This window comes from Aquila chrysaetos, chromosome 24 (genome assembly GCF_900496995.4).
Source record: "Aquila chrysaetos chrysaetos chromosome 24, bAquChr1.4, whole genome shotgun sequence".
Taxonomy (NCBI): Eukaryota; Metazoa; Chordata; class Aves; order Accipitriformes; family Accipitridae; genus Aquila; species Aquila chrysaetos.
The window spans coordinates 437,438-465,223 of NC_044027.1; the positions used below are offsets into that span (position 1 = coordinate 437,438).

At 43.3% G+C, this 27,786-nt stretch overlaps 1 protein-coding gene across 7 annotated transcripts; it reads right to left on the minus strand.

The window, feature by feature from the left end:
• Positions 1 to 1,072: 1,072 nt before the first annotated feature.
• On the minus strand, positions 1,073 to 27,498 carry HIPK1 (homeodomain interacting protein kinase 1). Of its 7 annotated transcripts, none has more exons than XM_030000016.1 (16): positions 27,239 to 27,498; positions 25,362 to 26,439; positions 19,667 to 19,790; positions 17,286 to 17,405; positions 16,434 to 16,520; positions 15,404 to 15,588; positions 14,938 to 15,100; positions 14,335 to 14,557; positions 13,324 to 13,445; positions 11,638 to 11,772; positions 8,928 to 9,070; positions 8,576 to 8,758; positions 7,785 to 8,000; positions 7,263 to 7,501; positions 6,736 to 6,872; positions 1,073 to 5,711 (listed from the first exon to the last, which is right to left on the minus strand). In XM_030000016.1, the coding sequence occupies exons 2-16, from the start codon at positions 26,435 to 26,437 to the stop codon at positions 5,226 to 5,228; spliced, it is 3,639 nt and encodes a 1,212-aa protein (XP_029855876.1). In that variant the 5' UTR covers positions 26,438 to 26,439; positions 27,239 to 27,498; the 3' UTR covers positions 1,073 to 5,225. The 7 variants fall into 7 exon arrangements, with proteins under 7 accessions (XP_029855876.1, XP_040975757.1, XP_040975758.1 ...); XM_041119823.1 differs by lacking the exon at positions 27,239 to 27,498 and adding an exon at positions 26,877 to 26,896 and having other exon boundaries at positions 8,928 to 9,067; XM_041119824.1 differs by lacking the exon at positions 27,239 to 27,498 and adding an exon at positions 26,877 to 26,896 and having other exon boundaries at positions 7,263 to 7,387.
• Positions 27,499 to 27,786: the final 288 nt, after the last annotated feature.

The window sequence follows — 27,786 nt, forward strand, 5'->3', positions numbered from 1 at the left end:
AGTTGACTGAGCCCACCCCAGGCACCGAGGTCGCTGGGGAGCTCAGCCCACGCTGGCGCTGGAGCAGTTTCAGGCTGACACTGGTCTCTCATGCTTCTTGCCCCGCTCCCACAGGACTCGCCCTGCAGACTCCGTTGGATGCGCCCCAGACACTCCTCTGGGCAAACGCAGGGGCCCTTCGCCTGGCAGACACAGGCTGCTGGGTCCAGGGAGGACCCGGGCTGCCGTGGGAGGTGCAGCGTGCCCCCGGGACCCAGGGACTCGCACCAGGCAAGGGGCTTTGGCAGCCATTTCCTTCCGCAACTGCCCCTGCAAGGACAGGACATCTGAGAAGAGCCCTTCTTCACTGGCAGTCTCCCCCCGCCAGCCCACCCAGAGGCTTCCAAAGTGCTCCCCAAAAGACAAACGCTGAGCCTTCCTCTGCACTCCCAATCCCATCACTGCGCAGCCTCAGTTACAGGTGTTCTGGGAAGGGAGGGACTCTGTCCTCACCTCCTACTGAAGTCTTCCGGGGCATCCAAGTGTCTAGCAAGATCAGAAGGGAGAGATTATTTTCAAGCACCTCCTTGCATCTAACCCAAGTAGGATTCAGACCAGAATGGGAGGCTATACAGCAGTACAGCCACCTTCAGCAGTCCTCAGGGCACCTAAGCTAGACGTGCGAAGTCAAGCGCATTTATGAACATAAACCAAGGTGATGGGAAAGCTTTTTTTTCACTTGAGATAGTCCTGATCACCGGTTTACCCCCCAGGAGCACCACCAACAGCCGCAGGGCCCGAGGGACCCCTGAGCCGTGGCACAGCAGCTGCCCAGCTGGCACAGCTCGCCGGGGGCTGGTCCTGCCTCGGCTGCTCGAGCCAGGGCCCAGCTCCGCTGCCCAGCATGGTGCGACACACACTGCCTTTGCTCTGAGACGAACTTGCAAAGGATCTCGTGTCGCACACTACCCCTGAATGTACAGTTGCACCACGCTGTCAGCAGCAAACGATTAACAGTTAGTGCTCATATTTCATCCTGGATATGCCAAAACCCCTTTTCCATCCCCTTTAATAGATCAAGTGACCAAATGAATAGAGTACAGAAAATTAACCCTTTTTATTGATGCATTGCAATTGTTCTACATTTTTACCATATTATGTAGAAAATACTTAAAATACAAGCTACTTTGTAAAACCAAAGACAAACATTGAATCCAAAGATAAACTATGTTTTCACAATGGACCCTTTTCCCATATAGTTAGTATTAAATTTTTAAATATCTATTTCTTTTGTTAAAATGATTTTTACATACCCCCTAAGTACATCAGCAATACAAACATAGATCAGTAATTGTCAGAAACTACCTGTATCTAGCGGCTTGTAAAAAGGAAGAGCACAACCATAAAAGAAAGTTAAATTTTACACAGTAACTAGCATATCAAATACATTTAATAAAGTAGGAATTCCATTGCAATATCAAGGATTCAAGCAGAAATACTAACATTACATATAATGTACTGCTACATGTAGTGAGATAGATATATTTCAAGCTGAATCTGAAATCACACATTATATAAAGTTTAGCAACAAACAACCATGTGGACATGCGGCACCATTCAGAAGTTTAAATAAAAAAGAAAGCAGGGCTGTGCCAATCCTGTCATTTAGAAGCAATTTAGTTTCATGTACTAAAAGAAATTGCCGAGTCAGAGGTAAATTACTGCATCCCATCAACTAGGTGCTAAGCAGGAAAGCCTCAGAAGTTGCCTCTGCAGTGGCTATCACAGCTGCGAATACAGGTCAGGTAATAGGAACTACTGATTTAACAGTTCAAGAACCACACAGACAAGTCTAGATGGGACCACGGTTATCAAATATTAAAAAGGTGAATCCCAAACTAGTTTTAAAAAAGTTAAAGGACTCCCAATTTCTATCCAGAGATAGCACATTACAAAATATGTGTAGCGGCTCTGACAATGAGGAGAGTCAATTCTTTAACCTAATTTGAAGCTGGATATGCAAGGGAAGAAGGGATGTATCTCCTTAGAGCAGACTACAATACACTTAAATTGGGCAGTACATACGGGGGCCAGGCTGGGATCCGACGCACTTGTGAAGCCAGCACCAAGATGAAAATCTGGCCCTGCTGGGGTGGGGTTTTTTGTTTGCTTGGTTTATGCTGTGTATCACAGAGGAATTTCAGGGTAATCGACAACTTGTTTTAAATGGAGTACTTTTCATTTTACCTATGTCATTTCCATCTTGTCCTCCTTGTTCCAATACTTTTGGAAACTTGGACAGTGGAAGACATGACACCATGCTTTGTGAATACATTTGATGGGGTTTAATTATGTAATAGGGACTCTGAAGATATATGGTCATTTTAATCTGCCTTTTCAGGGGGGAAGCAGGCAAGTTCTTCTCAAAATTATTAGCAGATTTTGCTAGAGGTCTTTTTTTCCTGCTAGGACTTCACGGAAAACGCTTTACTGCTTGTGAAACAGGGAGTAACGTTTTCCTGAAACACAGGAATTGGAGCTTGTTTTGCCTTTCGGTGGAAAGGCACAACTCTGTACCCAAGAGGTATCTCAAGGCAAGTACTGAATACAAGCAATGTAATATGGAAAAAAGTAAGAAAGTGCCTACAGCAACAAATAGCATCGTTTACACCAATGATGTGGCATAGCAAGATCGGTTGGTTATCCGCACACTTACAGAAGTGCTCTGACTAAAAATACACTGAACAACAACGTCGCTAATGCTACCGTCCAGTTCCAAAGTCCTTGATCCCTCTATTGAAAGAGATGCCAAACCTTAAACAGTTCATCAACTTCAGGTCAGTCCAGACTTTCTTCTATCAATAATGTGGAATTTCAGAAATTACTTTTGCACTTCTTGTCACATACCGGTCAGAGAACTGGCCTCTTTTCCACTGGGACGGAACATAAACTGGGATTCAAGGTTACCAAAACCTCTTATTGCTGCAGTAATATGACCGCTCAAGCCAGTTTATCATCCATTTGGACAAGATACTTAATCTACATACTGAAGATGAGAAATAATTCCTAGTACAACGGACCCAAGAAAACAAAGTGTAGTTTAAAAACTGCACTGATTATCCAAAATGAGTATTTCCTCTGAACACTAACTAGGGCTACAGCTGACAAACCTTCCCAACAGCTCCACATTAGCAGTAGCATTATAAAACTTTTTTAATGGTATTATGTGCTTTACAGCAGGCTCTCTTTGGTATAAATATTCTATCACCAAGCTAGCAATACTTTACAAGAAATGTCTGCTATTAACGTGGGGGAAGGTAACGCCATACTAATCTAATAAAAAGTGATTGCACATTATTTAATCACTTCCGCAATATTAGACTAAACATTCCAATGCATTCCCAGCACTACCTTATTCGAAATGCACTGACAGACATCTAACAGTACATGTGCCATTTCAAGGAAAAGCTTTAAGGAAACATCGCTTCACTCCAAACAAAAATGTAGCTTTTTATGATAGCATTAAAACTGAGAACAATGCACCTATGCAACATACTGCTGTTCTTGCTGTGATAAGCTTAGTGAATTGCTTCAATTCGACGGGGGCTTGCTGGTCCCTCATAAGGCAAGCTCACTGTAAACTCTAGTCACACTACATCATCATTTAAGGCACTACAATAAGGGGACACACCAAACAACTCTTCATCACACATACCTGTGCAAAACAAATCAGAAGGTATCCTTTTCTCTCATGAAGCTCTACTCCTCTCTCAGTGCTACAGTGATGAGCTCTAACCATTGCATTATATCACATACATTCCAACATGAATCAATTCATTTTGGTTTAAATACAAAGGATACATCAATTCCATCCCCAGGAACGTTTAAGAATTAGACAAACACTAAGTACAGAGTTCAAGTATAACCACTACACATTTTGATTACAAAGACAGAACATTTGGGGTTAGCAGGAAGTTTTGCTTGTTATATTTTTCTAATCAATATGTACATATTTCATTTTATGTAAAATATTAAAACACCACCAATACAAAACTTCTAAAATAGTTTTAAATTCAGTAATAAACTTTAAAATCTGGATTTTTTTTCTTTTTTCTTTTTCTTTCTCTTTTTTTTTTTTTTCTGATTCCTACATGCATGTACTGTATACAAGTCTTAATAAGAGCGCTTTAAAGTAGCTGTTGACATATCCAGGAGGATACGCTCACAGGAGTATAAAAAGCTGTACACATCAATACAGTGATGTTTCATTGTATTTCAAATTCAACTCCCTCCTAAATGAATCATGTGAGGAAAAACAGTAAGAAAAACAGAACAAAGAAAAGCCCTGTGCTTCTGTGAAGGAATCCAGCTCCGTTATAGGGCCAGCATCTAGTAAGTTGCAGAAACCAAATTTTAGAGCAGTGCTGCACTATTCATTCTCAACTGGAGACTACAGCATCCTGATGAAGCTGCTGAGTTTGGTTACACAGTGAGATCTTGAATACAGTTTGAAAAACTTAGAAGAATTCTGCAATGAATGCAATAAAAATTCAGCTGCATTATGGAGACACAGAATTTTCAAGAAAACAAAACAGATTTCAGGGTTTACACGGACTCCTGAATATATAATGTTGCTAGTATGAGGCAGCTGCCTCTACCAGTCCTTAAACAAAGCAGAGAAGTAAACAAAAAACTTTGACAGTAACCTATATGGAGATGTAATGGCTTTTGCAGAACCAGCAATTTGTTAGAGACAAAGTGAATTAGAGAACAAATGTTAAAATATTAAACTTGATTTTAAAACTGCCCCAGCAACATAATGAGATAAACGTGCATTACATTTTTAGTGGCAACATGGATTTGTGCAAGCTGCTAAAATATAATCTGCTAGTCTTTTTGTTTAAGTTATACAAGTTAAAAAAGTCATCAGGATCTGTCTTCCAAGACACTGATTTTCTTTCCCCTTTTGATTAGCACAACAGAACATTTTTAAATAAATGTGACCATGAACTTTTTAAAAGCATCTATAAAAAGTAAGTAAAATTTTAAAAACTTAATTAGTGACCCTCATACTGGTAACAAAGCATGCTGCTCAGTTAGTGACTGAACTCACTAGAGACATTTTTGAACAACATACAACCAGATCAGGGAGAAACAAAAACCAGGCAGTCATTACCAGGTAAAGGTTCACCTGAAATCCTTCTCCAATCTCTCAGGCCTATTGCAGGACAGTGCTTTACTAGGAACTACAAGTATGAGTACTGGTTGATCTTTGTAGGGCTCAGCGGATATCCAGTGTAAATAGCAGACCCTCTGGAAGCACCAATATAGGACTGGGGAGCAAACTGGTGTTGGTACTGGGCAGGCGGAACATTTGCAGAAGTCAGCAGACTTGGACCGACACTCACAGGGACCTGGTGGACAAGTGTGCTAGGGTGGGCAGCATACGTGGTGTGCCGCGAAGAGCCCTGAGGGGAGAAAAGGTGGGCGATGGACGTGGTGGAGCCCAGTGTTGCAGCAGTGGTTGGAGCATAAGTGTACATATGTGGCTGGCTGGAGAGGTGTGCATTTGCTGTTGCTGCTGCCAGGTGGGGATGCACTGGGCTGCTGTGCTGAAACGTGTAGGGAGCCTGAGAAATAGTTGACGTGAGGGGTGCCACATAAGCTTGCTGCCTACGTGGGACAGCATTTCCACTTCTCTCCTGTGAGGCCAGCACTGTTGCTTGCTGGTTCTGCAGAGAGAAGAAGTAAATAAGGTTAGCGGCTATCCTCAGTGAAAAGTGCAGTGGACAGGAGGTGAGCAAGGAAGGGTCAGCCAGAGCCTCCCAATCAACACCTCCATTCTAGCTACAGGGCTGACACTTCTGCAGATCCTCCCTTCACAGCTCTGTGAAACCCTCACATAAATTTGAGAAGGGTTACTGCAGTTCCACTGAGATGAAGGTTACACTTTTCCTCTACAATGCGATCAAACTGCCACACCTGTGGTACCCCAGTACACAGCTGTACAAGTGCAGGCAGGTCCTAGGACTGACCCAGCCCTTGAACTCCTCACACATCTATTCTTCTGCACCTCAGTGAAAGCAGCAGCAGGGCTGCCTCATTTTAGCACAACAAAGCCTGTCTTGTCCCCATGCCAGAAATGAACCGGAGGTGCAACACCTCCTCTCTCCTGAAAGGCTACTGCAGCTTGACTCAAAGATCAGATCAAGAGTAGTGACACAAACTGAAGTGAAACCAATCTCTGAAAGTTTAAAAGGAACTCAGGTGCTAATTGTTCGTTTGAGAGACAACGTCCAGCCTTAATCTCCTGGTCAGGCCTTTGTGAGATCTAGAGAAGGAAGGTAAAGAACAGAAGAATCTCCTCATACTGTTGAGTGCCTTCAGTGGTACTCTCAATTCAACAGCTGGATCCTGGTGTTAGTCTCCCACCCGAGTGGCAAGAATGAGTCACTGCAAGACAGGTGTGACTAGGAGCACAAAGGAAGAATATGGACATAACCATGCTCCCTTCTCCTGTCCTCTGCTACAGGAACAAATTCTTTGCCTTGAGAAACTTCACCTATACTCCCTACAGAGTTTACCCTACCCTGCATAGCCACAGGACAGAATCAGCTTCAAAAAGTTAATGAGGTAGCAGCTATTGATCCTCTTGCAATCAAGTCATCCTCCCTGCCATGTGGCATAGTATTTCTAAAGCAAAGCAATTTTAAAGCATCATGTTCAAAGGTCAGCAAAAGTCACACAGTGCCTTACCTGGCTGAGATTGAGGGGCTGCACACCATTTGTTACCACACGATGTGAGCGGTACCCAGTAGGTGTTATACAGCATCCTGACGACTGCCCACTCACAGAGGCCACTGGCTTGGTCTTACTGGTGCTGCTCAGGATGCCTGAAAGATTTCAAAAGCTTAGTCCATTCTTCCCTCTCACATGCCATGCACTGTGATAACCAGCTTAGATAACCAAAGAACGCACAGGGACTATTTCTGTAACAGAGCCTTTTCTTCAATTACGATTTAAAATCTGATTGCACAAGAAATCATCAGGAATTTTTACAGATCTTTCTAAATGCAGCCAAACATATATGAAAGGTAAATCTATCAATGAAACTGAAAACAGAGCAAGGCTTGCACTCTCAGGACAGCAGCTGTGAAACCTAAAGCTGCTGAAGACCCAATGCAGATAGTCCCAAACTGTGAGGACAAAGCTGTCAGGGGTAACAGAGCATCTGAGCCTTGGCAAAAACTACTGAGCGCAGCAACTTATGAGAGCATACCTACCTGAAGCTTGGGTAGCTACAATGCAGTCATTGAGCTGTGTTTTCAATGGCGGCACAATGATAGTCCGAGAGCTGGAGCTGTCAGCCGCTCCTCTACTCGGCAGCTCCATGGCACCGCCTGTACTCCTGAGAGAGGAAAGTGGGTCTGTGGCATAGGGGCTGTTCAGGGAGGAGTCGGAATCAGGGGAGTCATTAACAGTAACGTAGCTGATGACATTGGATCTCTGCTTCATACCCAAACTGCAGGGGGGAAAAAAACAAACAAAACAAATAGGAAACATTCTAGCTTTTCCCACTAGATACAGGAGATCTCCCTCTGGGATCTTATACCCTCCCTCCTTGTCAGATGAAATTCTGATTAACTAGAGACACAAACAGCACAGCAGACATGATGCAGAATTTTCTGTCTTATGCAGTGCTTCTTAGCCTAGCCAGGGCTTTGCATGTAGCGTTCTCCACTCTCCTTGATGCTTGGGCTGAGCTCAGGACAAATCAGTACTGGCCACCTAAATGAACTTCCTACCTGGCAGGTTTGTATTTGCTATCCTCTTCCTCATCAGTGTCACTGCGAATGGTGATGACACTGACAGGTGGGCTTGGAGTGTCTGGGATCACAATGGGCTGGTGCTGCTCCTGCACTGGGACAAGCACGTTGGAAGAGGAGGAGGTGGAGCGCAGAGGACTGCTCCCAATGAGCGAGTAAACTTGGGAGGGCACAGCCTCTAGAGTTGAGCTGGGCCTGAAGGAAAACCAAAGCAGTAATCAGCTACGTGTCAGCAGGCTGGGACAAACCAGCACCAGCATTAAGAACAGCCAGGCTCCAGCAGGCTGGAGCACACATACAAGAAGAAACGTCTTGAAATACACAAAGAGAACTTCAGTGCAGACACTCATACAGAAGAGCGTCATAGAACGCATCCCAGAAGGGACCAACGCACTCAGTGATGCTCTGAACAGGACCGATTAATCTGAACGCTGCCAGAAACTTGCCACCCCTTGTTCGACAGATGTCAGTTCTGTCACTTGTATTGCTATGGCACCAACACACCCCAAATGTGTAAACCCCCCCCTTCGGCCAGTACAGTAAAGCACTTGGTGAACCACATTCCTTGCGCTCTCACTAAAATTAATATCACTTATATCAGTGACTACAGTACAGAGACTTTTTCCAAGACATTTTTAAAAGCAACTGTAGCACATGAAAAAGTTACACAGACAATGCCTCTGTGATCAGAAGACCCGTTTTTCACACCAAAAAGGCAACCTCCACAAACACACCCACAGTCTTTCTAGGACTGGGAAAGGAAGCCTTACTTGGCTGCGCTTGGTGCTGGCTGCTTGTTCTTCTTTGCTGGAACATTGCTGCTTTGCTGCTGCCTAACAACATGAGCAACTCCGACATTCAGAGGCTGCGCTGTAGCTAATGTCACATGGTTGGTCAGTAGTGATGGCTGTTGCATGAGAGTGCTATACTGATTTCCATGGGAATGTGCATTCCTGAAGCAGAAAAAAAAAAAAAAGACCCAAATCCCATGACTACACTGCAAGTTGCACCAAGCCCCTGCGTGACTCTGAAGGGAAGGGAGAAATTCTGTGCACTGCAGGCAGTACTGCGATGGCACATATTTCCATTCGGCACAGAGCTGGACCCCTGTGCAATCCCTACCTCCAGTCAGCTAATTGCTGGCTGCCACTGATCGTCTCTGGAATCACAGCCGCTGGCTGAACAGAGTTGTGCAAAGCAACCCCTGGGAGCTGCTGCCAGGTGGAAGGAAGCAGTATCTGCTGGGTTCCCCCAGGCCAGGCCTGCTGCAAAACAACAAACAGATACACAGGTTCACTAGATTTCAGTTCCTACAGGTGGAAAGAGATTTGTTCCAAGCAATAAATGCACTCGTGTAGATTGTTAGCTTGCAGAGATAACGGCACATCATTGCACTTTCTCAAAAGGTCTCAGTACAGTAAGAGAACAAGAAAACCAGAGAAACAAGCTTCCCCTGACACTTTGCTAACCTTTTGTATCACAGATGTCACCTGGGGAAAAGAGTGTTAACATTGTACTGCAGAATGCAGCCAGATATTGTACTGCCAGATGCAGCATGAATGTTCAGCACTGTTTCTGCATGTAAGTTTATGCACGCTGCTCTGCTGAAGGATTCCAAAATATGAAGGCAATTTGGTCCTTTCTGGTTTTCTGCCTTACAGGGCTCACACTGAGAGAGCTGAGACAGTGTTACTATCATGGAAATTCACCCCACCTCAACTAAAGTATTTAAGAAAAGCCACACTGAGAGAAACATTTAGTTACAAGGGAGATAGGTGAAGATATTTTCAATTCATTAATATTATTTAATGTTCCTGTCCAAATTGACAAAATGCAGTTTTTTTCTGGGAAAAAAAACCAAACAAACCCCAAAATAAATTTGGCAGTACAATATTTCTATGATTTTGAAAACATATGGCTCTCTTTCTTGCAGTTTAAACTGCAAAATCATAAACACCTGCTGTTTTAAATAAAATATTTCTGCAAGTAACAGATCCACTTATTACAAATACCAGTTCCAAACAAGAAGCCTTCAAAGCAGAGAGCTGCTAAAACCTCTGCCGACATAAGCAGAATAATAATAATAATAATAATAATATTAAAAAAAAAAGAGAAATATGTTAAAAGTCACACCATGCGTCTTTCCAAAAGCCAACACCTGCACAAGACAAAGCAGAGAGTTTAATACAGCAAGATATAAATTCCCAATGAGAGGCAGAAATCGGGCCTTCCAAGCGACGAACTGTTTTGACAGAGGAAGGACAAAAATATGCAAAGCTTAGCAAATGGCTAATGCAAACTCAGGGGAAGCAGCAAGGGAGAAGTGTCGGAAGCACTAAAGGTGAGCAAATTCACGCCAAAGGCTCCCAGAATCCAAACAGAAATAGTAAGTCCTCCAGAGAAACTCAGAATCCAGGCTCATAGTCTGGAGATAGCTGAGACTGATCTCCACTGCTGTACAGGGGAGTTGAATGTCAAGTCCACTGCACACACACAGGAGAATAGAATTTGCCTGTTGAATCAAAAGCCCAAATACACTTTTGAAAACATCACTAACAACTCATTTGTGTCCCAAGCTCTGCTACAGTCACCCCTTGCCATTTTCAGAGCCTAGATTGCAGCTTTTCAGCAATCAAAATTCAAGAGGAGGAAAGGAGATACATCCCTGGGTCTGTTTAGCTCAGAGCTGTGACCCAGGAGAACCCCACTCTCCTGCCTTCCCATCCTCAGAAATAGGGAGCAGTTCACTTGGTTCAGAAGAACTCAAATGAGTGGGTTTTAATTTCAGTACAGGTATGACTCGAGCAAATTCCACTTCAGCAGAGGTCTCCCTCTTGGAAGAAAATGACACTCAAACTACCACTTTAAAGCCACAAGAAACAACATGGTTCACATAATGAAATGTGCTTTGAAAGACATGTGAGGATACCAGCACTTAAGTGCACTGCAATGTTTTCATAAGCTTCACTGATCTGATTCTGGAGTTTTACAATGACTTCTTTGTGGCACTTGCAAAGTTGTTCCAATGCAGATGCCAAATGAATACAGAAGAGGACAATTTTGAAAACATATGCTTCTTAAAGGTGTGTTTATTCCCTTCCACCATCCTTTTTAAAAATTGTTCCAAATAGCCTAAAAGCTAGCTATTGCCATTTTGGATACTAGAGCTCACCTTTAATTTCAACCAAGAAATACATATGAACTGAAAGTATCTGTGAAGAACATTATCTTTATCTGGATGAAGCAAGCTATCTGCGATTGGCTATAAATAACAAAAGGCCAGAAAATTACTGTCAATGTTCAACAGAGGTTAAGAGAAATCAACTGCTAAAGCAATACATTAAAGAATTTGCTATCATTAGAGATTTTAGCCTATGCTTAATGACCTGAAACATTTCTACATGCAAAGCAGCTTTACACATGTTGAAAACAAAATATGTAGCTAACTTGCCAAGTAGTTCAAAATCTGGCCATCCAGGTACCTGTAGCAGAGTCAAGCTAAAGACTGATTCGTTTGTATTCAACAATCAAAAGGCAAAGATAGGATAGTAAGCAAAGAACAAGAACCATTATAACTCTTCTATAGTATAGCTTAGAAGAGCTTTATAATACTAGGCTAGTAAAAAGTAATAGTCAATGGATCTGGATTCTTTACAGAGCCACACTAAACGTCAGAGTCAGACAGTGCTTCAGCAATGTTGGGGAGGAAAACAACAAGACATTAAGATGTAGCAAGAACACAGCCACAAGATGGCACATGCTTCCATGCCCTCTGCAAGTCTAAGTTAAAACAAAAACTCAGTTAGTGAACACAATCAAGGGAGGCAATTACCAGTACTGCAGCCGTCTGTTCTACTAGCGCTGGCCGGCCGGCTGCGCAGTTCAGAGTAAAGGGGACCGCATACTGCGGCGTGATGGTGGCTACTTGAGGATGAAGAGTTGCTACCATTAGTGGTGTACAGCTTCCCTGAAATGTAGATCAGGCAGTGAGTGAAACACATGTACTGAGGCAGGATAAGTGGGTTCAGCAATAGGGCCAGAAAAGGTTTCACCTCACTGGCATTCTATAGTGCTTGAGCAGACTCCAGAATTGTAATGGATGCAGTGAAACCAACACCCAGACCCTCTGGGCATGTTCCTCTAAGCAATTACATGTTCCTGAAGGGAACGCAAGGAACAGGGAATTTGGGAACAGGATCTCTCCGATGACACAGTTAAAAAGTAAAAATGAGATAGTGTTCAGCTATTGACACTTTACTGGGCCCCAGAGAGCAAGTTACACTACATACACTGTGCTAACTGTAACACAAACTGCACCCCTAGCAGGACACAGTATTTACTATCACACCTCCAAATTCACATACAGTACGCTTGGAAAAAGATAAACTAAGGGATTAATAGAAAAAGGCACAGTAGGTCTTTTGTATCATGAAAGAGCAAGGTTATCTGTGATGAAACCACCAAGACACATATTAGTCCATCAAATGTCTAATTAAAACTAGATTCTTAGTGTATAATTTGCACTCTCAGGAAAAGCAGGGTTTGGATTCGGGTGGGCCTCCTTCAAGTGTATTCTGCTTTTTGGATACCATTCGTTACCTGTATAATTATGCTAAACAAACCAGAGATGACAGAATGCCACCAAAATTATTTGGACTGAACAATCTAAAAATCACTCCTCTACAAGTAGGTCAGTAAGTACAACATACTGCCTGGAGAGTAAAAGTAATAAAGTATGCGTTAATGTCAACAGAAACTAAAACTATGCAAATAAATAAAAGTGCACTCTAATTATAAAGGCAATTACAACTTTTCAGTGAATAAAACCTGTGAATCACTGGGCACTTGCTATATATTAAAGCATTACTTTTTGGAAACAAAATTGTTTACGACACATCACTAATGATTAAAATACCATCTCTTAGAATTATTTGTGAATTTTGCTACCGCATATTGTTTAAACTGCAAACAACAGAAATAGGTATGTCATCGCTACACATCAATTCACACTAATAATGTAACTAATTGAGAAGGATTCAGAAATAATTTTGTTGATTTACAGATGAAATTTTAACATGAGTAATCTGTGTTGCCACTTCTGTTCACTGGGATCTCGCTTCTCACAGAAATTTCTTCTAAAATTTGCTGCCACATTTTTAAAGTGTAGGCAAAAATGCACACCACTACCTATAAGGCAGTGTACAACCGTGAAAAAATACAGTTTGTTTTTAGCAGCTGAAAACTACATATTTATTCTCATTATTAAATCAAACTCCTAAAACCAGGGAGGCACATGACATAAAATAGTTTAGACTTTAAATATTCCAGAAAAACAAAACTAAACAAGAAAACACTGTCTTAGAAGTGATCTGCATTTAACCTTTCAGAGTGTTCTGAGAACCCCCTGCTTTCACCCCAGCACCAGAGGGGCAGTCAGGTTCTCCTGGATGGTGGTAGGAATTGAAGGTAACTCTATGGGGTTTTTTTGTTGGGTTTTTTTTTTTCTTTCTTTTTTTACCTGTGTGAGAACTCCAGACTGGATCTGCAGTGGCTGTGCTGCAGGTGCTTGTGGTACAATTGGGACAGCATTCTCCATCCTTACTGGGAACCCAGAATGCTTTGTAGTTGCCTGAAGTCCAGCTGTGGAGGACAAGAACACATCACCGCTAAGCTGCTTTATTATTCCTTTTTTTTTGTTTTGTTTTTGTTTTAGTTTCTTTCCAAAATCAAATTCCTACCAGGTAAGGGCAGAAGACAGGGCCAGATGAAGACAAAGAAAAGCTGTTCCTTTTGACAAAAGCATACTAATAAAACACCAGCTGAAGTAAATAATTCTGCAGTTCCGGTATGCCAAAGGGCAACAATGGACAACCAGTCCTGAAAAGCTTGGCTCTGTTGAAGTCCATAGTCTTGTTTTCAGAAACAAAGGTAACACAGACATCTAATTCTATGTTGCTTGAGACTAAGTTCAAAGTTCAAACCTTACACTATCGGTTCCCATTTCATATATAACCCTCCATCCAGATATAAGCATAAATAGAGAACTTTCAGGATTAACAGAGCTACGCTTGGGTTAACCTCACTTACTTGCAATCTGTGACAATTTGCTGCTAGCAAACTACACGGCTGCATCAGTGCTTGTGAACTGAGACTCAAAGACCAGATATTCACTCCTGACATACAAAACACAGCACAACACTTTCTTATTTTCAGATAGGTCTGGCTCCTCTGTTCACTGCTTTCTGTGGAATGCCATTGTGTTCAGTTTGGGGGGGAAAAAACTGTTGAGCAACCAGATGAAGACTGCAATCTAGGCAGGCAAGATACGGTCACCTGTTCAAGCATGACCTAGAAGAGAACCAAATTGTCTACACATGTCTGACCTGATTCTGCACTTGCATCTGATGCAAGAGCACTGTGTGACATGCACAGAGTGGTCTTCTGTACTTTCCCAATTTAGTGCAAATTACAACTTCTCATTTATACCTAATTGAAACCACAGTATCATATAAAGGGTTTGTCTGCTTACTTTGAAAAGCAGGGGGACAAACAATGAAGGTTTGCTGGAATGGGTCAGTCTGTGTGCAGATCTGGGTGGTTCCAGGTTGCAAGGAAACACTCTGTTGTGCCACTCCTGCAACTGGTGCTGCAGATGATGGATACAGAGCTGACTGATAGTTTAGCAGTGAGACGTCCGAGTTTGCCAGGGAAAGAGTAGCAGCAGCAGTAGAATTGGAAGCCAGTACACTGGCCTAGGGGGGAGGGAAAAAAAAAAAAAAATCAGATCTACCACTCCTAATTGTTATAAAACAAACAACAGGAACCATCAGTATTATACTACGAAGCAAGCACCAGGAAAAGGTTTCAGGTAAAAGGCCTAAGACAACATAGGAGAAGAAACATGAATTCCACCAAGTTTACTTACATTGCTGAACTGACAGGCAAGTATGATCAGGTGAAGTAAAGAGACTGCCTTGGCCTGAGTTTTGGAAAACTAAATTTTAAGACAAGACTACAAATTCTGGAGACCAATTTAAATATAGTATTTTGCAGAATAGGATTTGGCCTGAAGGCACAAAATTAGACCACTCCATTTCTTTGATTAGTATACAACAGCTAAAAGGTGCTATACCTGATTGTGTACTGTATTGAGCTGGTTGTTGAAGCTCATTGTCAGATTTGTGCTTGTATTAGGAGCAACATGAGTCGTGAATGGGCTCTTAATCTGATTCACTGTATCATACATATTAACTCTTCGCTTGCAGATCTCCATATTCTGAAAGCAAGATTTCACACTGAAACAGAATGACAGAAGGAAAATATCAGATATATAAAAACAGTACAAGAGACATGACAGATTCCCAACTTTATGCACACACCTTTAGGTTTAGGTTCCTTTTTTTTTTTTTTAAATCAACAAAGAATGTCCTAAAACATGAAAAGGAAGCTTATGAACATTCCATTCCTTACACATGCCATTGCTATTTTTAGATCAGCCAGAAACTGCAGAAAACAGCATTGACAGAAAGCAGAAAAGTGCTATTCTGTGTCTCCAATAAGTCCTCCTGAAATAAAACAAGAAATCTAAGGAAGCCTACTGATTACTGTGTGGGAAATCCAGTAGATGTGTCATTGTAACAAATGGATGGTTCAAAGTCTTCAGTGGAGTAATTCTCTTATCTGCATCAATTGTCAACATTTTCTTCAACAAATCAATATATTCCCTTCGGTCAGCCTTCTCTGCCAACATGTCAGTCCCTTCCAAGTCTGTAGACATATTCACCTTGAAAATAAAATGAGAGTAGTTCACACAAACATCAAATTAATTGTTACCTAAAAATTCAGTAATTTTACATCATGCAGAAATATTTATTAAGTATTTCTGTCTCTTAGCCAACTTAATTTTAGGTACTACAGCGCTAACACACAACCCTTCCCTTGTTCATTCTATAAAAGGAAGTCAAACTTACACATGGAATTCTCATCTCAACATGAAGTTGGTCTGTTCAATAGATATCAACAAGGCTTCATTCTCCACTGCCTGGCAATATGCCCTCATTTTTTGTGTGGGTCTATAAGGGGCTAGCAAATCAGAATGGCAAGATTCTACGTTCTCTGCACAGATGTAAAGTCATGATAATGGCTACAAAAGCAATAGAAAATTGGGACAAACATATTTAAGATTCAAGGCCTCATGATATTAAAAACACTCAGATATTCCTTCATTCTATCTCTGAAAATAGAATGAAAAAATAGAACAATCCATAGTTCCTGTCAACATTTCCAAAGTCCAATAAGAGGTCTAATCCTATAAACACATCTGGAGGGGCTTAGCTTTCCTACTGCTCGACTATTTCTAGTGATAACAGGCTAAGCACACTTGTTGCATCTACCGGATCAAGGCCTAGAGAAAAAACAAGACATTTCTAACTGCTTCATAATTAACATTTTGATAATCTTTAATACAGTGATTTCTGATGCAAATTGGCACCATGGCAAACCTACATCAGTGTTCTCAACAGCATGTGGAAGAGGACTGCTCCAGCACAGGAGCCTCATTTTTAGAGATCCCAATAATGTATGTAATTAATATGATAGTTATCTGTGTGTTATAAGATCTCCACACACCTGCGCCATATCATCTAAACAGTTGAATATGTATTTCCGAGCTTCTTTTGATTTTATTCCTGTCTCCAACTCATGTTCTTCTGGGGTCTGTAAAAGAAAGCATTTGTTAATATAAACTGAGATATCACATACTGATAAAGAAAAAGCAGCAAGAAAAGAGCCAAGCCAGGTGATCTTTTGCCTGCTTTAAGACAAATCACATGCCAGTAGGCCAAACCAAATCAGCCACGGGTTCTCATCTCCTCAGCTGGAAAGATCATTCATTGCAAAGCTAAATTAACAACAGGATGACTTCATTTCAAGGCTTCGCTGGGTAGTGCATTAGCCAGAAGAACTGAAGATTTCTGATTTAGGAAGAGAAGAGGCTATAGATATTTTAAATCCCTCTTTTACAAAGAAGAAAGGCAAAACTCCCTGCCTTTTGCTGCTCAGCTTTAAAGGCAAATCGAGTGTATATCTGATTCTTTCCTGTCCTCTGCCAATACATAAATAGATTTCTGTTAAACTAACAAAGACCATCATGAAATACTCCCTATTTTACTCTCTGTATTGTCAGGAGATGACAACAAGATGACATACTTCACCGAGACCGAGCAGGCCATAATAAGTAACCATTATCTCAATTACTTTAACACCCACTCTTTGCTGGTACTATCGTGCACAGCTGCTATTGTTAGATGAGTACCAGGAGGTCTGTACATTTTCTGAAATGAAACACACAAGTCAGCTATATTTGATGGCATTTCAAATCCTATCTTCACTCAGAACGTTTGCGCAGCACACTAAAACTAGGTACGAATTTATATCAAGTCCTCAATGAACAAAACAAAATTGGGAATTAAAAAGACAAACCTTTAGCCTCCACAGTGGGTATCCCAAATTTGGATCTCTGTTAAAAAACCTGCTTGTTTTCGTTCCCGCACTGAGAAGATACTCCGCTGGAAGGCCTTGAGTTTGTGAAATATAACGAATCTAGGAAAAAAGATTAAAAGAATGAGGACTCCCAATATAAAGAACTCACAGCTAATGGAGAAATCATCAGCCAGGTTTGTTCATAGCGAATAGGAAATAACCTGTAAATAAAGAATGTCCAGCTAACTGAAAATGCAAAATTAAAGGGACTCTGTCAAGTATTTGTAAGGACACTTAACTTTTTCAATCATATTATCTGCCAAAATTTTGGATTTTAAATACATCTTTCTTATTTTATGGAAATATTTTTTGCCCAAGTGTATGTGAACAGATTGTAAGCTTTTGAGACGTGGATAAAGTAAAGTCTTCAATATCTGCAATGTAAGAAGTACACCTTTTGAGAGAAAAATACCACAGAAGTTATAATGTATGTATATATAATTAAAGGCATAAGTATCTAAGAAACATTGCTGTGACTGGCTACATATACTCTAGGCACACAATTTGAGAATAATGTCACGGCAAAGCTCTCACTGACCAAGAAAGCAAGACCAAACCTCTAGTACAATCAGATTCTCACATCCTCAAAAACATTTCATATACTTTACACATGACAAAAAAATTGCTCAGAATTTTGGAAAATGCACCTGCATACTTGCAAGGGTATCGATATAACACTGGTAAAGAGCTAACAAATAAAAAGGTATGCTCAAAAGGAAAGAAAATAGCAGATTATGAAAAAACACAATAATAAGCTTTTAAAAATATTCCAAGTGTTGCCCAACTGCTAATGCTATTTGCTCTCAAGATGTACGGTGAGAAATGTGACATTGCCTTTGTCATGACTCTCTCCTCAAAGGGGTCTATTTAAAAGTTCAAGAAAAAAACCCCTGATGAGTCTGATTTATAAAAGGAGGACTGGAAAAGGGTTAAAGTAACCTGGCTTTGTCCAAATTATCAATTATAGGTCCTTTAGCACGTCTCATTTCTTATTTGCACAACTCCTGCTATTCCACTGTGCCAAACCAGCTAAACATTGCAGGGCATTTAACTCACTGTTACAGCTTGTGATCCATATGAATTTACAGACTCATTTTTCATTTATGCCAGAGTGGATCTGAAGTGTCTGCAGGTGAGCATTTTTTGTATCTACACAATCATTCAGCTAAGAGTTCTGCTGTTTTTATGAGACATAATTCTTGCTTTAGAGCCAAAGGGTGTTTAAAAAATAACTGTAAATCCCATCCCAACCCATGAACTCATCCCTGGAGAGGTCCTCTCACAAGTTCTGCCCGAGCTTTTACTTGCTGCTACAGAATCTTAGAAAACATGAAAGCAAGTCATCCCTAGTTTTCAAGGGCAATTCAGATATCAGAATCAACCACATGAAGTCATACCTCATGCTGCCTCACAAAGGACTGCAAAATCCTGTCTATTAAGCAATGGAAAAAGCACCTCCTCCCCACCCACCTACATGACTAGATAAGGTTCTCAGAATTACACAAAACTGAGTGTGCAAGGAAACCACCATGCCGTACCTCAGTTATTTTCTAACTCATTCTGCTCATTAAGGTACCACTGTGTTTCCTTTGGAAATTTACAGTGCTGGGAAGGTGTAACACAAGTAAATTTAGTAAGTTTTCATGTATTTTATCACATAAGGAAAACTATACCAAGCACTGTAACCAAGATACCACCATAAAAACCACAGTGGAAAAGTTACCCTCAAAAACCCTCTCATATAGGCTTTTTGTCCTTTTATAGGCAACTGACTAGCCCAGGTAATAATGCTAAGTATCCATGGAAAGAACTAATTAGTTCAAGCTGCCTTTTCAGACTCTTGCCCTTGTATTTCAGAGACAGCTTGGGGCTCACACTTTGCATTAAAAATGAGGGCTGCTGTAGGTATTAACAGGACAGGAATGATAGGCTTGCTTTGTCTCCACATGGAAAAACTACCCTCATGGTAAAATTACAGAGGGTGTTTCAAGTCAGGACACACACCTCACTTCTGTTTTGACAGGAAGGTATTTCAACAGCTTTTGAGTTTGGAAGCCAAGGAGTTAACTGTAAATTGAGTCTATATATTGGATAACTACATTCAACTCAAGTTAAAACACACAGAACTCCGTGCTCTCCTGTACAACAACAGAGAGAGATGGGCAATGGGAATATCACAGAGACAAAATTAACTTAAGATGACAGACAACAGCGATTTATACTAGATGAAATTTGATGTGGGAGACATTGGGTTCAGAGGGTCTGAACACAGATTATTGTGGTTTCATTTGAACATCCCCACGTCCGGCACGCACTCTCACCTGATCATACTCAGATGCTCCTGGATACAGAGGCCAGCCTAGAAACAGCTCAGCTATCACACAGCCCAGTGACCACATGTCAATAGCTTCACAGAACGGTAAACCCAGTATGATTTCAGGAGCTCTGTTGAAATAATAATAATTAAAAAAAAAAGTAAAATCTTTGACTCTGAAAGCATGCAGTTCTTTCCTATAAATTGCTCTGGATAATGCCCCTCCTTCTCTCCTTTAAGCACAAGCAAATCTGTGTGAAGCTAAGTGATTCACTTTAAAGCAGAAGGTGTTTCCTCAAGTGGCCTAACAGATCCCAACCTTTTAATCACTTAGTGGCATGGCTGGATTCATTTTATTGCCGTGCTGCCCTCCAACTCCTAGGTGGCCTTTATGCAACTGTGATACGAACTTTCTCCTTCAGTAACCAGTTTAATGACACCTGACTGTATGGTGTGAGGAGTCCCTGAGACAGTGCCCAGCCTACCCTAACAGAACTGGGAAGAAAAGTTCTGGCAAATGGTGCTCAGACTTCTCTCAGAAGAAGGTCTCAAGATCCCAGATAACCAGCTGCAGAGGCCGCCTGTTTTCATGTGGAAAAGAACAGCATCTGCACAGCCAGAAAAAGGAGCTCTTCAGAGAGCCACTTGGTTTCTATCAGCAGGTTTTCATACAGGGTTTGTTTGGAGAGTTTCGAGTTTAAAATGGACGGAAAGAACACAGCTGGAGATTGTGACTGCTTTGCAAGGTTGTGTTACAGGTTTCTGTGCACTGAACCACACCTAATGCAAAATTTACCTGTCTGGCCTAGCCTTTACAAGAAGGTGATGAAAAAAACCTCAAACTCCAAGCAGGGTTTACTTCTGCAACAGGTTGGAATTTCGGGGAGATTTCTGCCTGGAACTGACTCATAACACAAAAGGATGTTTTAATACAACTCTTCACCTACACACAATTCTGAAACAAACTGATGCTGTTCTGTCAGGCTGAATTCTGGTCATACATTTGCATACAGCATAAAACCCAAGTGCTGCAAAAACCACGTGAGTTGGTGTGGGAATTTACTCTGGAAAGTACAGGAAGCCTTGATCTTCTTCATGCATAACTAACACAAGCGCAGAGGAAGACAGAAAAGTCCTAAACTCCAGGCTATGTATTTTCCAGTCGTGACTCGGGTAGCATGCCCCAGGGTTTGCATGACATTTCTTGTGTTACAGTATGGATATTTCTGTTGTTAAAAAAGGCTCTGAAACCAGTCTTTCTACAGAATTCTGAAAAACAGGGCTTGCATAATGTACAGGTGTTAACAGATCTGACACCCACCTTCCTCAACTGTTCAACCCAAATGTACCTCCCAACTGCTTGTATATGGCAAGAAGTGACTCTCTAATTAATCACCCATTGTGTCGTGGTGACTACACAATTACCATTAGCCAGCCTCCAAAACAAATGCACTCACCCCAGTTGCCCAGGCACAGTGCCCCCAAGAAAGCACAAGATATATCAAAAAAGATAGATAGCTGAACCAGCTGTTTGCTGCAGCGAGGTCATACCTATTCTCTATCGTTCAGCTTTAAAGCAACAAGGTTCTTCTATTATGTCTGAGCCTCCCCAAAACAGAGCCATGATATACCTTTAGTATTTAAGCCAAGACATTCTGACACTCCTTCTACTTGACACTGATCTCTTTCTACCTTCTTGTTTGTCTATCCCTGGCAGTAGTCGACTTTGGAACGGTTTCACATATGTAAAAATGTAAAATGATTATGCAAATATGATAAAGATCTGATATTTGAATGCTGAATGTCCTGCTAAACACTTATATTTTAAAGAACTATGCTAGCATAGATCCAACTTTCTATAGGTTAACAGGCAAAAACAAGAGGAATCCATTTCTGTAGTACTTTGGTCTTCACAAGCAGAGTAAGTACGATGCAGTCATTCACACAGGATTTTCAGAACCCCATGTGCCATTAGTCTACCAGTCATCATCAACAAACTGTATTGATCCTCTTGATTATCCTTCTTATGCAGGAATTTCCAATTCAGATAGGACCCAAACCTGTCATATAAGGAATGCTGCATGTATAAGTTTGCTTGGTTTGGACTGGCAAACAAACTAAAATATAAGTGGTTTGTGGTATAAGCAGAGCATGCCAATCCTTCACAAGTGCATTAAAAAAATCCCACCAATTCCAAAAGAAAGAAAGAAAGATTAGTGGCAACAAAGGCTGGATGTGGTAGTTTGTTAGTCTTTAACTACACGCTGGAATAGACTTACGTATTCCATTCCAAAACCTCAATACCAAAATGATAGCAAGTTGAACTCTATGCATTTTATTCCCTGAAACTAAATAAACTAACTTCTCACAAGCCACCTGATTTCATTTTGATTGCAGAACAGAACTGGTAAATCAGTATCTCATCTCCTTTTACACCACTATAATTAGCGGCCTTATGAGATGTGAGTTGAAACAGGACAACAGGCAGAGGTCACTTTCATAGCTGGTCTGTCAGAGGTTAAAGTGATTTTATGATCTTAGGCTCTTTGAAATAGAAATCAACAACATTCTTTCTTTGCATACATGCTTGCCAAACTTGGACTTCCAAAGTTGGCAAATATGCTCAGGCACTCTCAGAAGAGAGAGGATTCACAGCAGTAGCGGAAAAATCCGAGACTTACTTTTAGCATTTCAAAACACACCATGTTTACGCATGGGTCTTCAGGCCTCCCCCTTGTGAAGAATGATGGTAATATGAAGCTTGTACAACTGCAACTAGCAATGCAGAGAATAACATCATCACCACTCAGAGCTGGATTAGCAAGCAGAGAGTTAGATTTGGCAGCATGCACTGCTGCTTCTCAGGCCAACATGACTGGGACAGAAGTAGGTCATGTAGCCCAAAGCAGAGGTAAGAAACAGATACTACTGCACTCTGCAAGCTCCCTCAACACTCAGTGCCACCTTCTCATGGCCCAAATTGTTCAGTCCTTCAGCTTAGTATCTTCAATTTGGTAGGTGCCTCTACACTGACCCACAGGAAACATCAGGAGGTAGGGATCTGAGTAAGACTCACATGGTGGCTGTACTTATACATAACATGGGACACAAGTAAACCTCACACTCTGAACAGCAGGGAGATCAGTCTTCCCAGAGATTTTTCACTTCTGCAAGCTGTCTGCTTCCTTGTATTGTTTATCCTCCCCAGGGAGAACAAAATCATCCATACCCTTCTGCACCTGATGTAACAAGCATATACTCTGGTTTTCAGGTCAGGAATTACTGCTAATAAATCTCAGGACTGCCATAGAAACTAGTCACTGCATAGAAGCATGACTGCCAGAGTTAGTCTACTCCTAGACTGTGCCTGGCTTCAGAGCCAAAGAATTTTTCATGGGCACTTCTACTCACACTTTAAGTCAACCATGTCATGACAGTAAAACTGCCCTTCTTGCTTGGGGTTACGCTGCGGAGGCAGCAGTAATGCCTGTGGAGAGAGGGAGCCTGCCTCAGCCTTACCATGCTTGCCCTGACAAACACAATACTACATCCCAACTGGATGCACGGCTCCAGCAGTATCATTGAGACGGATGCAAGTTGTCCAACTGCCAGAAGTACAATCAGAACCTGGAGTGAGCAGGGCTGTTGGACAAGATGACCTGTGGCAGCACTTAGCATTACTAATAAAGGAAGGTTTTCTTCCTTCAGGGTATATATATCAGAAAATTCACCTTACAGTACCCAAGTTTGGCTGGTTTAGATGTCTCTACAGGAGACAGGGGTTACATAAGTGCCAGTAACAGGTATTAAAAACAAGAGAAAAGTGAACACAGAACAAGAAATTTATTTTTAATAGCTGACAGAGACTCAAATGAAGAATTGGTTGATACTGTTTTATTAAACACAGCATTGAAAAAATTTCCAGCTTAGAACTCATCTGAACACTAATTCAATGTGAATATGGTTAAAGCAACCCAGTTCTCCCACAATAAGCTGGTTTCTACACCATCTCCGTAAGTTCCTAGATTATGGATTTTAGTAATCATCACCATTAAACTAATTACATAGCACTAAATATTAGATTTCCACATCACAGCATTCTTAACTTCAGTCAAGCAGACAGTCTTAAACACCATCTAATATCAGGTTGTTTGCCCCTCTGGCAGTGTCGGTCACCCCGCGTCAGGGAGGCGGAAGTGGCTTGGAGTTCAGTGCCACACACAAAGATGAAGCAGACAGCTTCATTCCCAGCAGCCCCTTTAAGATACTTATCCCTTGCTGCTTTTGCCTCAGCCAAATCTGATTTTTGCAATATCAGAAACTGGAAAGCACTATATGCCTCCCCAAACTGCTTTGCTCACATGTGCTGCAAGTCAGATTGAGCAGATTCTTGATCAGCGGTCACCTCTTTCAGTGCAACAACAACAAAACTAATAATGCATTTTAGACAGTGAGCATTGTAACAGAGCTACAGCGCATAGAAGACAACTGCATTACAAAAAATAACAATCAATAGTTTAGAATTGGAAAGATTGGTGCCAACAAGCTGAGTGAAGATCATGAGGAATGGATTAAGAAAAGTCTATATCACATGAAGGAAATGGCACAGAAAGCTGGTACTTGGTGTTAGGGTGAGCAAAACAAAACAAAGGGGACAAGGATACAGGGAGCATGAGGAATGAACAGAACAAGCCTACTACAAACCAGGTCTTTAAACTGAAGCTAGGAGGACGGGAAAGACATCAAACAGGGCAGAGACACAGGGTGGGGTGGAGTGTCTCAAGTCCTCTGTCTCGTCCCAGCTGGAAGGACTAGATACTAAAGTTTTGCGTCAAGTGAGCTCACATTCCACTGAAAGCAACCCTGACAACACAGCACAGACTTTTTCATGTCCCTTTGATGCCAGAAGTTCTTTCTGCATCCATTTATTGAAGTCTACTGCTACTTATATTGAAATACACACTATGAACGGAACCAAGCTGAAGGAATAATTGAAAGAAAAAGCACAGCTTGCTTTAGCTACAGAGTTTCTGAGTTTTAACATTTTTGCCCATAGTTTGTTTTTAATTCTTAGACAGGAGTAGGGTAGAAGCCGTTTCTACATTTCGCTAAGGGAAGCAGAGATCTAGCTCATCCCCATTTTAAGAGCTACAGGCCTCATGAAAGCGTGACTTACCAAGGGCTGATACAGGAAGTCATGTGCTCATGAAGCGGGTTCAGACAAAGATGAAACCAGAAGAAACAGGATAAAAAGAAATTGGCATCCCTTTGACTTATCTCCCTTCTAAATGACCATGGTTAATGGACTAGTTTCAGATCATGGCAAATAAATCCAAAATGCGCTACTTACTAGCAGCCTACTGCTTCCCCAGTTTGCTACTTCACACATTGTCACAAACAAGCAACAGGGTAAAATCAACTTAGTGCACTACTCTGGGGTAAAAGGAAGGTATTGGACTGCATATTATGTCACACTTGCAAAGCAGAAGTTCTATTTATTTACATACAAATTTCAGAAGAAATCTCCAGGAAACATGCAGAACAGTGGATAGGCTGATCATTCCCTCCTTTCCCCTAAACTGGGATTAGACCTAACAGCAGAAGAGTTAAGTAATTGCAGAAGCAAACCCCTAGCACCCCATCAGGATCAGCTTTTCTTTGCCTGCGCAGCGTATGAAGGTGAGCACTGTGTCAGTACTTACCTGTAATAGCGCGACTGCAAATAAGTGGAGCACACTGCTTTAGACACGTGGCTGGCTGAACCAAAGTCTATCACCTTCACTCTGTAGGGCTGGCGTGCAGGATCCACCAACATGATGTTCTCTGGTTTCAAATCAGCATGTATCAGACCCAAACTCTTTAACTTCATCAAGGCAGTAGCCACTTGCTGCAGAATTGGTCGGATGTATTTCAGGGGCAACGGACTGAACTTATTTTGCTTTAAGAAATCATATAAGTTCTGTTCTAGCATCTCAAATACAAGGCATGTATGATTCTTGTGTTGAAAGCACTCATAGGAGCGAACAAAGTTATACTCATCAGCATTCTCGCTGCTCAAGCGAGAGAGGATGCTCACCTCTATCTGGCCCTGCCTAGCATAGGAAGGATGGTTCTTCAGGATTTTGATGGCTACAATCTCCTTCGTGCTACGTTTCCAGCATTTTGCCACCTGACCAAACGTCCCTCGGCCCAGGAATTCCAAGACCTCATAGCTGTTTGTCATAGAGCACAGGATCTCATGCTGGACCAGCTGATAATCCCCTTCACCACTGGAACTACTGCTTTTAGTAGTTACCGTGGTGGTTGTGGCCGCAGCACCCACCGCAGGTCTGTTTTGCAGCATGAGAGGTGGATGTTCCTCAATTATCTGCACACTACCGTTGCTGTCGACCTCTTCACTTTTCCTTTTTAATCCACATTTTTGGTATGGTTCCAGTAAAGAAACGTTGCTCCTGTGTGTTAGGGTTTGGCTGTTCTGGAAGGACGCTGTTGCACTGCTGCCTGTGCTGTCGGCTGCTGTAACCACAATGTGCTCAACTGAAGGAGCAGGGAGAAGGAGGTTCTGATCGTAAGCAGGGATGCTGAAATTGGCTACCTGATGAGAGGAGCTTGCTTGTCCTTGAGCTGCTGGGAGGTTTTTGCTGTGGGTATAATATTTGTCACTACTGCTCTGTCCTGAAACATCCCAGACAGAGGGCTCCACTTTCAGTTTCTTGGCACTGCAGAAGGCACTCGAGGATACTGACGGAGGGGAGAACACCTGCAGCTGTGAGGCCATACCTGAAAAGGGAGAGGAGAACTCATTAGGACTGCTTAGTGGCAGCAGGCTGTGATGGAACGAGATCCTCCATCTGCACAAGAAACAGAATGGCAAGTATCATTCTAAGCACCATACGGTGCCTACCGCCTCAGAAGGCAACCCTTTGAACTGCTGGTCCTAACGGCATCCACAGAGCGAGGCTCTCTGGTGGAATTACTGCATTTTGCCTCACTGCCTGTAGCATTAGAAGCAGATAGCTCTTCATCCGGCTTTCTAAAGGCTAAAGAAATCCCAGCACGGGACGGGAAAACAGTACTGAAGAACGGGAGACAGCACGCAAGTGGGAAGATGCCGAGAAAATGAAGATCACTTTCCCCCCCGCCCCCAGGCCTGCTCCCCCCTCAACTGTAAGACCAGAGTCAGGAGGGAATCTAATCAGACGAGTCAAACTCCTCACCGGGAGTCGCTCCGGCGGAGCGCACCCCGGGGCAGCGCCTGACGCACCGACTCAAACGCCACGACCGGGGGACGACGGCCAGCAACGCGCCGCCAGCCGGCTCGCCCGGCCCGGCGCCGGGGCAAGGGCCAGGCCCCGCCGCGGGCGGACAGCCGCCGCCACCAGCCCGGGCCCTCCCCCTCGCCCTGGCGCGGATGAAGCCGGCAGCGCCGCCCCGCCGCGTCCAGCTCGGAGCCGGCGGGGGGGCGGGCGGGCCTCCGTCGCGCGGGCCTCCGTCGCGCGGGCGCCGAGGCTTCCCGAGCCCGCCGGGCCGCGCCGGCCCTCCCCGCGCCCCGCCGCCGCCGGGGCCCGCCCGCACTCACCGCCGGTGGGGGGTTCTCAGCCGCGGGCCGGACCTGCCTGGGGGACACACGGGGGTGCGGAGCCCCGCAGCGGGCGCATCATAGCCCCGCCGCGGCCGCCGGCCCGGCCCGCTCGGCCCGCGCACGCCGGGGGGAGCCCCCAGGCCGCTCCGCCGCCGCCGCCGGGCTCCGCCGCGCCCTCACGGCCCGGCCGGGCTCCCCCCGCCCCGCTCCGCCGCCGCCGCCGCCGCCGCCCGGGCCCGAGCGACCCCGCCGCGCTCCCGCCGCGCCCGCTCCGGGCCCCTCGGCCGCTCGCGCCAGACTGAGCCAGCCGAGCCCCGAGCCGGCCAGGCGGGCCGAGCGCCGAGCCCGCCCACGTGACCGCGCGCGCCGCCGCCGCCGCCGTGACGGGTGAGAGGCGGAAGGGGGCGGGCGCCGGCGCCGCCCAGGCGGAAGCGCCGGGGCCGGGCCCGGGCGGGATGGAGTTCTCCCCTCCCCCTCCGCGCCGCGGGCCCGGGGCGGCTCTCCGGGGCCCCTGCCCCGTCCCGAGGCCCGGCGCCTCCCTTACC

Bases quoted from the DNA above. Each gene is read 5' to 3' on its own strand.
- HIPK1 (XM_030000016.1), bottom strand. From the start codon at position 26,437: ATGGCCTCACAGCTGCAGGTGTTCTCCCCTCCGTCAGTATCCTCGAGT. The intron at 14,558-14,937 runs GTATAGCACCTT...CCTCCCCCCTAG, and splicing joins TCAATACAGTACACAATCAG to GCCAGTGTACTGGCTTCCAA. The intron at 13,446-14,334 runs GTAAGCAGACAA...TGTCCTCCACAG, and splicing joins TTGTCCCCCTGCTTTTCAAA to CTGGACTTCAGGCAACTACA.